A 12,049-nucleotide genomic window follows, 5' to 3' on the forward strand; every position below is an offset into this window, starting at 1 on the left:
CGATAGACATTCATAGTGCCCAATAAACGGCTCTGGGCATTCATAAACCACGCCTCAAATACGAGAAAAAGAACATGTGGTTCCCAGACCACGTCTCAATGAGAAGAGGTCTGACGTTAGCCAGGCTAGCTCTGCTCCGTGCCAGTGGACACGCTAGTGTAATATGGGTATTGAAATGAAACGCACGCGCTCACGCAGTAGTGTGAATCTGGCGGTAGATTGTGTGTCCACAAAAAACAAGAAAATAAATAAATTAATTAAAATAATAAACTTTCAACAAAACATTCAGGGAATTTAGAATGTTCTGATGAAAGGGTATATATAGGCCTAGGCTAGAAATACGTTTGAGAATGAATCGCTTGTTTTAAAGAGAAAAAATAATAATTGTGTGATGCCCCTGGACACTTGCCCAATTACCCATATAGTTAATCCGCCTGCCTATGCTCACAGGGTGAATTCAGGGTGATTGGGACATTTTTGCCATTGAAATGACTTGGAAAAAGTGTCCCAATCAACCTGTATTCACCACTACAAACCCAAGCTTTAAGATGATTTATGCAAATTCTTTAAAAAATAAAATATAAATTTCTGCTTTTAAATCTTAAAAAATGGACTCATTCAATTCCATTTTATATGTGCCTCGTAACCTTGATTTTACATTTGTTTATAATAAATATGAATAAAATGAGGTCAAGTCAAAATAATTGCTTTCAGTAATCAACACACACAAATGATGACCATAGAACTTAACTTGTACTGAAACCAGAATATTCCTTTCATTTGGCTTATGGGATTCATTTTATTGTAACAATTAACTTTTTTTTCTGAACTTGTTTCTTTTTGCTTCTAGTGTCTGAATTGCATCACATGTATTGTTTTGAAATTTGATTAAAAGCTTTATCTTAGTCTCATCTGATTACAAACTCCTTTCTTTCTGGGTTACTATTACACATTATTGGCAAACTCCAGATGCGTTTTATTTGGTTCTTGAGTAACAGCTTTTTTTGCTCCATCCTCTCGTACAGGCCAGTCTTCTATAAAGCTCTTTATATGATGGAGCCCTGTACCCCTTCAGAACAATCACTTTTTTTTTTGCGCTGAGTTTTTAGTGACAAACCATAACCCCACTGGTTTGATATGCATCCTCTTCTTGACAAATGAGCCACATTTATATTTTGATATCATTTTCGGATCTTTTGCATTTGTTTTATTCTAGCTTTTAATCTTCTTCAGTCACATTCACTATAGCCAGACTTATTATTCAAACAGAATAACCATTAGTCAGAGGACAATCAAGTTTCAATAAAAAAAAGGAGAGAACTTAAAAAAATGGTTAAGGGTCTAAATACTTTCTATTTTACAGATGTCACTTTCTATTTCTATTTTAGTGATGTTTGAAATAAACCATCCCAAAATACTCTCTCCTCCACATTTTCTCTTCATTTATAAAGATTTCTTGAACTTTTGTTCGGCCAAGAACTGATAAACTCTGGCTGAAACGTATAAAATCCTCCATGATTTCATATTTCAGACAGACATCAATATTAGCGTCACCTAACCAAGAATAGAAGCACCTGTCAAACACCCGTTTGTGTTGATAACAAGTCATTATAATATATACACTTGTCTTGGATTGGCTGGAGTGATATATTACCACGGTGAGCCTTAACAGAATCCCTTACATAGTGCACTTCATAATGTTTACACAGCGATAACTAGTGTCCTCAACGTTTACATCATTTTAGCTAAGATTGTTTATGATGGCGCAACAAATGTCTGATAGCTCCCAGCCGACCCAGGCCCACTGATATTCTTTAAAGCCAAAATTTAGCAGGAACTACACAGACATGGAAGACTTCAATAGGCACATTCTGGCAAATAAAAGCCTTGCATCCTGTATTCTGCATCTTGTTTTGAATTTATTTTCTCTGCCATTGAATATTGCTTGTTTGATGTGGCGCCAAGTCGTTTCGCTGAGAGCTTAATGAAAAATTTGGTTCCACTAAATGTCGCTTTTATTTCTTTCTGTAATAACATGGAATTTGGGCAAGTCACTTGGCCCATGAAAGATGTGTTCCATATGTCACGTGCACTCTTAGTGGTAACGTTTTTAATTATCTGTTGGTCTGACCTTTACAGAGAAAACCAGAGCAGCTTGATCTGTGGCCCTGAGGATATTATGGGCCACAATGATTACATCCTGTGACATCAAATTTATTTGATGGCACAATCTTAAGCCCAAATCTGATGTAAACCTCTGCAACCAGTCAAAACAAATACTGATCATGACCAATTGACACAGTTTAACTGCTAAGTAAAAAAAAACAAACAAACAAAAAAAAACAATAATTGGCCAGAATTAATATATCCCTCTCAACAATTTACGATGGAATGGCTCAAAAGACAAAGTAAACCAATCAACAGCTTTAGTGAAGAAAAGCAAAAATCACTAAGCAACAATAGAGTAGTGGTTCTCAACGTTTGACTTGAAGTGAACTTGACAGTGAAGTTGACTTTACTGTCCAAAATGTATTCAAAGTCCCCTTTAAATACGCTATAATGTTTCTTTTTTTGTGTGTGTCAAAATATTAAATTAATATAGTTGAGAACCACTGATATAGAGGATAATGAAACATTTAAATAACTCAAATTTAAGTAAAACAAATAAAATTATTTAAGAGAATAAGAAAAGAGTTTATTGAATGCATAGATTTTATATATATATATATATATATATATATATATATATATATATATATATATATATATATATATATATATATATATATATATATATATATACACACACACACACACACACCAATACCTTTTACTAATGACCTATTTACACAAATTACATGAAAAGAATAGTGGTATCATCTACTATAGATTCAAATACACGTCCACATACTGTACCCTCCATACAACACATCACTTACTTAATCGGTCACTTACCTGCAGTTTTTGACTACAGCAAAAGTAAAGCAATTTTCCTATAGTAGACAGTTACCATGCCATGAAGTACTGAGTTCAAGTCAAGCAAAAGAAAAGTTCTTCATGCTGTCGCTCTAAGCCAGAATCCACTACTGCTGCCCCTACTGACAACATAAGAAAACATGAAAGACATTCTGATTGAAGGTTAGTTTTTCCAGAGATTACCAAAAAGAAAAATATATATATATAAAATTAATAAAAAGTAATGTGCAAGAAATTCTTTCAGTTATCTTTTGGTCAGGAACATTTCATCTTATACAAAACAAACACGCCACAGTCTAGATGTGAAGAACAAAGTGTTTATTTTAGTGAACCTTAAAGATCAGAATAAATAAAGGGTGAGCGTTTGTCTGTGTTATTCTTCTCTCTCATGCAGAGAATCATAGTGTCATTCCACAGTACCTCCTGGAGGGTTGCTACTTCAAACTTTAAATAATAAAATTGCCCTATTCCTCCACTAACGTTTGGTGCCCAGCATGGGGTTGTAGTGCATTCTTTTGTAAACCTGTCTAAACAGACTTCCTCTCAGGACCGAGTGCTGCAGAACATGGCCGCTCCTTAGCTGACCATTGACAAAACACAAATACTTTATGTCCAAAAAGAGGCTTTGGTCAAATGATCCCTTAAATATTCACAACTACCAACACTGAAATTTCAACAAAACAAAAAAAATATATATATATATTAATAATTCCATAAATTACTAATAACAGTTGATGTGCTATTTCAAAGATTTATCATTTCAGACAAGTAAACAAAATCATGTACAAAGTTGACAAAAATAATTTGAACACCTGCAAAAGCAAATACATTTGGTATACACAACAAATGACCCCCCTCACACCCCAAATAATCTTTTCAAATCCAGGGCTTTAAACACAAAAACTTATAATCAATATAGTCTTATAATCAAGCCGGTTAAGATGTGTAAAAAGCAAACAATAGGCGTTGTGTGAGTACCAGGCGAACAGCATCGTCTCTCATTTGAACTTCAGGCCCCGTGTTGGCCTTTCTAAATGTAGTGCCGAGAGAGTGAGGAGTCCTATGAGCGTTCCTGAAGTCAGCGGGCTGTGCAGCCAGAGGTTGGCAGGTGAAAGGTGAGAGATAAAGGTTAATTTAGGGAGGGTGACCTTTCTGTGGTCCACAGGAGCTCGATGTAGGGCCATTTGGTCTGTAGACAGCGCTTGACTGGAGTGTCGTCTGTACGTACCATGGGGTCCTCAAAACCCATGACCAAAGCAGTGCCCTCGACATAACTCACCTGGGTGGAGAGAAACACAAGGGGTAAACATGCAACACATTGGCATACATCCAATCAACTTCCTGACCTTCTAAATAAAACCTAGCCCCTGTTTCTGGAAATGCCAGTGTTTCTCTCTCTGTATGTCTCATTAGAGACCTGGCCTCCTGCTATGACATCATCAGACATAAGACAGTCGATGACTTCCATATGGAGGGCGTCATATTGCCAGGAAGGAATCTGCCCTTGACAAAGTGTCACGTTTTTCTGAACATTTTGTGTTGCTATTATACATTGTGTTACCCAAGTGAAACCTGTAAATCCATTCACTTATATAAAGGCTGCATGTGTGTTTCACAAGGTCTAATAGTGAAGTATTGAGTGTGATGGGAGATCCACTGACTCCTGATGACCTTTAAATCCAGGAAGTAAGCTTCGCTCTCCACAATCATCAAGACTCAGAGACATCCCTTCACACAGAGACAAACATCACTCACCAAGCAACTTTCCCCCCCTTAAGTTCATTAGCATTGCTTAATTCAACCCAGTCTTGAGTAAAAGCCATCAAGCTCTACGGCACTCCCTCTGGTGGCAGCCACAAACATTTCTACACCAACATTACCAGTCCATTATGCAGTGAGGCTCAGACATGCTGACAGCACAAATCTCTCTGTTCAAGTCATTAGGAAGTAGATCACACACTTGCAAGACTCCACTTGTCATTTTTCTTCTAAATGGCCAACTAACCTCTGCTCAACCCTGTGTTTCAGCAAAAAAGTTGCTTTTGTCATCAACCAAGAACGTTGCCATCAGTTTTCCGAGAGTTAAGATAACTATCCATCAAAACAAACACATTGATCTCTGTGACTACAGATAGACAGATTGATTAAAGAGTGCAAAAGCAGCAGATAGGCAGGTGTAGAAAAGGATGTTGAGGGATGATCTTTTGAACTTTGAAGATCTGAGAGTGCAGCTTACTATACTTCTACTATTACTTCCATATTTTTCAAGCAGCCCATTTTACCCAACCCAACCATTCTTCATTTTACAGCTGTACTCTAGCTTTTGGCAGTAGAATGCAGCAGAAGGAAGGGTGACATCTTCTAGCTGACTAGACTGTAAACTATAACCAGCCATTTCCAGGCCCAATAAAGCGCTCTTTTTTGAAGGCACACATTCATCATGGCTGCCAGTCAACTGTGATCGTGTGGAACAGTGAGGTTATCCATGTTAGTTAGAACATGCCATAAAACTTGTCAACACTCTTTGTATGTTTACTTGAAATAATCCAAATATTTCCACTAGCCTGACAGATTTCATGTTTTGAGTTTTTTTGTGGCATATTCACCTGAAGATAATAGTCTACTGTTGGTCAGCTTGGCTTTGTGTTCAGTTATGTCTATATTTTTAAATAAATATTTATTTATTTTCAGACTAAAACAAATGCATGTGAGTATAATCAGTCTTACTGTATACACAATGATTGAATAAAAGAAGTGACTGAACCAATACCACATCAAGAACAGATTGGTTCCCACAGTTTTTACCAATGAATTTTCAAGGACCAATGAACAATGATTTTCTGGAGATTTCACTCACATTTTTTTGCTGTGCATTTCTAGTTCACAGTTTCTAGTTGAGTATAACTAGAAAACTGATCTTAAATATCTAATAAACCAGGAATATTCTGGAAAGCATTTAAATCCTGTGGAAATCTGCAGTTTTCTCTATGGGCAAAGATTCATCTTATGAATGTACACTACTGTTCAAAAGTTTTTTATGCTCACCAAGATTGCATTTATTTGATCGAAAATACAGTAAAAACAATATTGTCAAATATGAATATAATTCAAAAGAACAGTTTTCTGTTTTAATATATTTTAAAATGTAATTTATTCCTGCGATGGCAAAGCAGTCTTCAGTGTCACATGATCTTTCAGAAATCATTCTAATATGCTCATTTGGTCCTCAATATTTTTGTGGAAACTGTGATAGATTTTTCAGGATTCTTTAATGAAATGTCAAAAGAACAGCATTTACAGTATTTGAAATAGATGATTGTAAATGTCTTTACTGTCACTTTTGATTAATGTAATGCATTCTTGCTAAATAAAATAATTAATTGTGACATGAAGCAGGAGTGCTGGAGGAAGACAGAATGAGATCAGATCCCTTTGGATGATTATATGACTTGAGCAGAAGGGAAATCTGGGCTTTGGTTTCAAATGCCAGTATGGCCCATGTTGTGGCCAGGAGCTCCTTACATTTGCAAGGTGTTTTGTTCCTGAGAAAGGGCCCCTGTGAATATACGAGTGGCACAGAGGAAACCTCAACAATAAAGGCTGCACACTTTACTGCTGCTGGCTAATGCGTTTGCCAGAGTAATGAAGAGTAACCTGTGTGTCCTCAGGGACCTGATGTGGCAATTCCTACCCATTACCCCTTAACTTCTGTCAATCTCTTTCTCACACACATGCACTTCCGCTAAGAAGCATAGGTCACACACACTCCTTGATAAATGAATGTATGAGGTCGTGGGGTTCTTTAGTGCTTAAGGATGGCATGTGTAAATATCATTAGCATTCTTTATGGGACATAAGACTGGCATGATACATGAAAATGATTCACAATGGTAAGAAAAGCACAGAAAAGACATGGAATGAGAATAAGTACTTGAAATAACACCAGAAAGCATAATAAAACAGTCTTTGTTTCTTTGATTTAAATGCTTTTTTGTAAACAGAAAAAAGAAAAGAAAAAAAGATTAGATCAGAATAGAATAGAATAGTTACCACTTGAATTTTAACAACTGCTAAAAATGTGAACAGGAACAATAATAAAGTTCAATCTTCAACTTGTTCCTTTTTAAAGCATATTTAAAAGTTCTAGTCGGGTTTTTCAATTTAATATTGGAGACTCTTGAGAACCAATGGAGAACATTATTCAAAATATTTCCTTTTGTGTTGCACAGAAGAAAGAAAATCTCATATGTGCTTGGAACGATGGGTGAGTAAATGATGACAACTTAATTATTCCTGTAGCTATAATAGCTAAAAACAAAAACATATTTAAACTAAGTAGAAATGAGACCATGAAATAAAACTGAACTGTGACTAACAAAAAAAAAACACTGGAACAAAACTGATATTTAAAATCAATTTGAAAATAATTTTACACTAAAATGCATTTGACCATGTGGCTTTTAAATGATACAAATCATCTTGCTCGGTTTAACTCTGTATGAACACAAATCAAGAGAACAGAGAGCATGACACATTCGTCTATTGAAACAGTTTCAGCTCTTCGTGGCTTCAATATACTCTGCCCAGTCTCGAAAGCTGTCGACACTCGCAGGAAACACTTGGAACGTTAGTTTGGGTTTCAGGGGGCTAAGAGGTCTTAGTGGTGTGGGCCGTATGACGGGGTGGCTCACAAACTCCACATCCCAGGAATCAGACAGGATAAGACTGACCCACCAGCGCTTTCATGCCAGTAGGGGTAATATGTTATTAAAGTGTGCTTGCATGAGTGGCCATTAGAAAGCAAGCGCAGTGTAGTGCGTCGTACCTTCTCATTGTGGTTAGACTGCTTCAGGCCATTATAGTGATACACAGGAAATGAGTCTGGGATCACGGAATCCTGGAAAAGAGGACGACACGTGTCAGTGCGGACATGTACATGATCAGATCTGTGGAACATCAGCAAACAGCTCAAAGTGTCCTTAAACACTAACATATACTGCCTATATCTGACTCAATCTATAGGACGCAACATTTCAGTGACTTAAGACAACTTAACCAAAACATCCAATTCCAGCTCAAACATCACAACACACTACATAAACTCAAACCAGACAGCCTAAAACAACGGTCCAGTGGATGGTTTTAAATGTAATGACATGCTCAATGCTGACAGCACACTGAAATACATTGCTTTAAGTCCAAAACAATCACACCCCCATCCCGTGGAGCTGCTGAATAGACTCGATTACAAACCGGAGCCAGAACTCAGCAGACCAACTCAAACTAGCAGCAAAACCCAAGCACACAGTCTTGACAGGAGCCAAATACTTCTGTCTAGCCCCCATACCACATGCCTGCCTCGATGCCAAAACTACAACAGCGAGTCGAGTGCGTGCATGTGTTTGAGTGGGCCTGAAATAGGGTTAGAGTATTTGATTTGATGGTAAATTGAGGCCTTTTTTGTATGTATCCCTAAAGCCCTAATCTATTTAACATAGAGCAGTGGAGCTGCAAGTCCATGCCAACTATAACCGTCAGCTTCTCCCTCTCTCTCTCTGAGGGGCTACATGTACATAGATTTTATCTGGGGCTGATTGTAGGTTTATTTGAACGCAATGAAAAAACAGTAAGAAAAAGCAAACAATGTTGAGCAAGAGCAAGAATCAAGGGGAAGAAAAAAAGACAGCAGGATAGCCAGGATAAGAGAGTTAGCCCTATTCCAAAACCCAGTGAGCTGCCTTCATGTCTACTGCCTGCATAGGCAGCATCCTAACCAATACACTTTATAAGGGACTGATTTTAAACTCCCTACATTGGCTGCAACTCTGAGCACCACACAAATACTCAACTCACAGTTGATTCCAATAGAGTTTGATGTTAACATGTTACTAAGATAATGGCATATTACTCTAATAAGCTACAATAAATAAATAAAATTTTTAAATATAGGTGTATATACTAGGGCTGTGAATAAAAGATGCAAGAATAATGCAAATAAAAAATAAAAAATTCTATACAAACATAAATAAATAAAATACAAAATTTCAAATTAAGACAAGTAAACGGTGTAATAAAATCAGAACTAATAATCAAACTACAAGCAATAGCACAAATAAACAATAAACAAAAGAAAAAAGTAAACGACTAGTATTTCCAAGTCAACTAGTAGTTGAATTGTCTCTCACATCCCTAAACAGAACAAAGATACAAATGAAATAAACAGGGCTTTTCAGGCAAATCTAACAGTAGTTAGATACAGATTAGGTACAGAAATTGAATAAAGTAATCAAATGTAAAAAGCACTGGCTAATTAAAGTTACAAAAGTTATTCTGTCAGGAGCAGTGAGTGATTTTTTTCAGTGAGTCTTTTGTAGTTTGATTAACATTAAAAACGGACAGCAGCAAGAATATTAGGCTGTTGTCATTGTAAGACAATGCCCGGATCCAAAATACTGAAACTGTTACACATCCATTGTCTCTCTTGACTGTCTACGTTCACTTAAGACATAACCGACTAGGTTTACTAGGATACTTGCCAAGACAGGCCTTTTGACAATTTTGTGTGAGATGATGACGTGACAGAGAATGTGGCATGTGTATTTGTATTGAGTCAGATGCGGATTTCTGGGCGTGTGCTTCTAACAATGGCGTAGGTTTGATTTTAACATTGGTGGGGACATAAAAGGGCATTTTTGCACTTTTGACCGCAATTGCATTCCATCTAAAGCCTTTATATATAGATATGATAGCCAACCCACTCATAACATAATTTTGATTACGTGAACCCAAGAACATTAGCTACAATTCAACGTTCTGTACTTTATGATAGAATACCTAAACGAGCATGTAACAGCAAAAAAATTTATTCAAGGATTGACATTAAGGTTAAGTCTAAATTGACTATAATTAATCAATTCTGTAACATAATCATTTAAAGGTAATGACGACAAGTAGGCAGTTTAACAGATACAACTTTAACTTTTCTCTGTCCATAGTGCAATCGACAACATCTCTCTTTCAGTGTTATTTTGTGGATATTTCAGCTAACAGTTTGCTTCATACGTTCAGTTTAATGACAATAAGTTAAAGAGGTTAAACTTCATCATTCAACTGAACTATGTATGTAGGCTTTGTTTAAAACACTTACCTTACCCCATCCATGCACTAAATGCACGTCCTTGAAAGAGCGCAGTTTTCTAGCGTATTTACTTTGACTTCTCGGGTATCAATGGTACAACCCATTTTAAATGCGTGAAAATTACCACAACAGTGGTTACATATATTACGGTGGCAAAAATATTTTAATTGTTGTTTAAAGCTAGGGATAATTCAGTAGTCTAGCGTGTCAATTCTCTTTACGTGGCATGTATAAGCCTCTCTTTGGAGGCTTTGAAAATGTCTAAAGACTCCACTGCTCAAGTTGACTTAGGCAGGTCATTCCACCAGCAGGGAACAGTCAAGGTAAAGATCTGCGAAAGTGATTTTATGCCTCTCTAGGATGGCACCACAAGGCGCCATTTTGGTCAAATGTTGTAAACGTATTTGAACATTCAGCATGAAAGAGTACATGTAATACCTGATCAGGAAAGAACTCCAGCAGAAACTGACCCAACAGAATAATACCCAATCCCTCTGGATCCAGCTTACTCTTCATCAGATTCACACTGAGAGAGAGAGAGAGAGAGAGAGAGAGAGAGAGAGAGAGAGAGAGAGAGAGAGAGAGAGAGAGAGAGAGAGAGAGAGAGAGAAAATGGGAATGCTGCATGTTTTCTGCATGTATTGCTCATTGGCATCCTTGGCCAGTAGTTTGCATGTGTTGTCTGAGGCTGTAGTCAAAATTAGCTATAATCATGAATTATGTTCAGATTCTAAACAGTGAGTAATGCTTGGAATCTGACTAAAACAACCTCAGTGATGTTAAAAAAGGGTAGACTTTTCCTTTTAAAGTCATACAGCGAGACTGAGAACATTACTAAGGCTTTCCCACACAAACTCAGTAATAAGAGGATGATAAATGCTTTCTCATGCAATCACAGGTCACTTTAACTTACACATAAAAATTGAAACAATAATAATCATTTGCCAAAATGCTGATTATATTGTATGTGGATTCAGAAGAGGCCAAAGCAGGGTTCTGACTTCACTGACACTTGTCTAAACTGTTTTAGACAGAACAGGGTGCTGTGTAAAAACAAACACATGACCTAAAATTTATTGTCAATTTAACGTTCATGTAACAACCCCTTTGAAAGGCTGAAGTTGTCTTACAAGCTGTCAAAGTTTGATGTGATTTAAAAAAAGCAGGTGATTTGAAATCAATCAGATTTCACTGGGAAGCTGTTTAAGAGATGAAGGTTTCAAAGAGCCCTGGTGAGTGGATTTAAATGGGGCTTTAGATGAAGGACCCTTTCTTCATCTAAAGCCCCATTTAAATTAACATTACTCTCTAAAGCCCTTTTCGGACGGGACTAGTTTAACATGGAGAGGTGGGGTAAAGTAATAATTAGTGATTTTAGTCTCATCCGAATGTGCCATCTCAGTAATCATTACGGACAATGTCAGTAAAGATTACGGCGACTTTTACCTTCAGTAAAAAGGTCCGGAAAAATGACCTCAGGTAATACTAATCCCGTGCAAATAGACCCGCTGTAAATATGTACAAATATTTCGTCATTTCCTGTTTAAAAGTAGTTTTCCGCGATTTTTCAAGTATGGAGACGCTTGAAAAAGCATTCAGTTGCGTTGTAGATGCTGGGACAATTCTGTGGCAAAACACAAGTGTTTTCCACATACTATTCAGATCAGAAAGAAGATCGAAAGCACTTGTTAGAGGCTCAAAACACCTTTTAGCGTTAGGTAAGTGCCTATTACCAACACAATCCAATCTGAAGTTAATTAATACATTGTTTGACCGGACATAACGGTTTTGTTGCGCACGTGATATCAGGAAGCAACGTAATACACACGTTGATATACACAGGTTGACGGGGATCGAGTTACTCCTCAAATCGAGTTACTCCTCCCACTTCTGCTCAGATATTTTATCCCGTGCGAATTGGCAATTACTATTACA

General features: G+C 36.9%; 1 protein-coding gene across 1 annotated transcript in view; it reads right to left on the bottom strand.

Moving 5' to 3' along the window:
* Nucleotides 1-3,274: 3,274 nt before the first annotated feature.
* Nucleotides 3,275-12,049, bottom strand: part of mindy3 (MINDY lysine 48 deubiquitinase 3) — a 55,416-nt gene continuing 46,641 nt past the window's right edge. Inside the window, exons 13-15 of the mRNA XM_081388153.1 lie at nucleotides 10,553-10,640; nucleotides 7,802-7,873; nucleotides 3,275-4,255 (exon numbers count right to left, since the gene is read on the bottom strand). Of these exons, the coding sequence (XP_081244279.1) occupies nucleotides 4,106-4,255; nucleotides 7,802-7,873; nucleotides 10,553-10,640 (310 nt within the window). The 3' untranslated portion in view covers nucleotides 3,275-4,105. The remainder of the gene's footprint in view (nucleotides 4,256-7,801; nucleotides 7,874-10,552; nucleotides 10,641-12,049) is intronic.

The sequence above is a fragment of the Scardinius erythrophthalmus genome (assembly GCF_964197995.2).
Source record: "Scardinius erythrophthalmus genome assembly, chromosome: 16".
NCBI lineage: Eukaryota > Metazoa > Chordata > Actinopteri > Cypriniformes > Leuciscidae > Scardinius > Scardinius erythrophthalmus.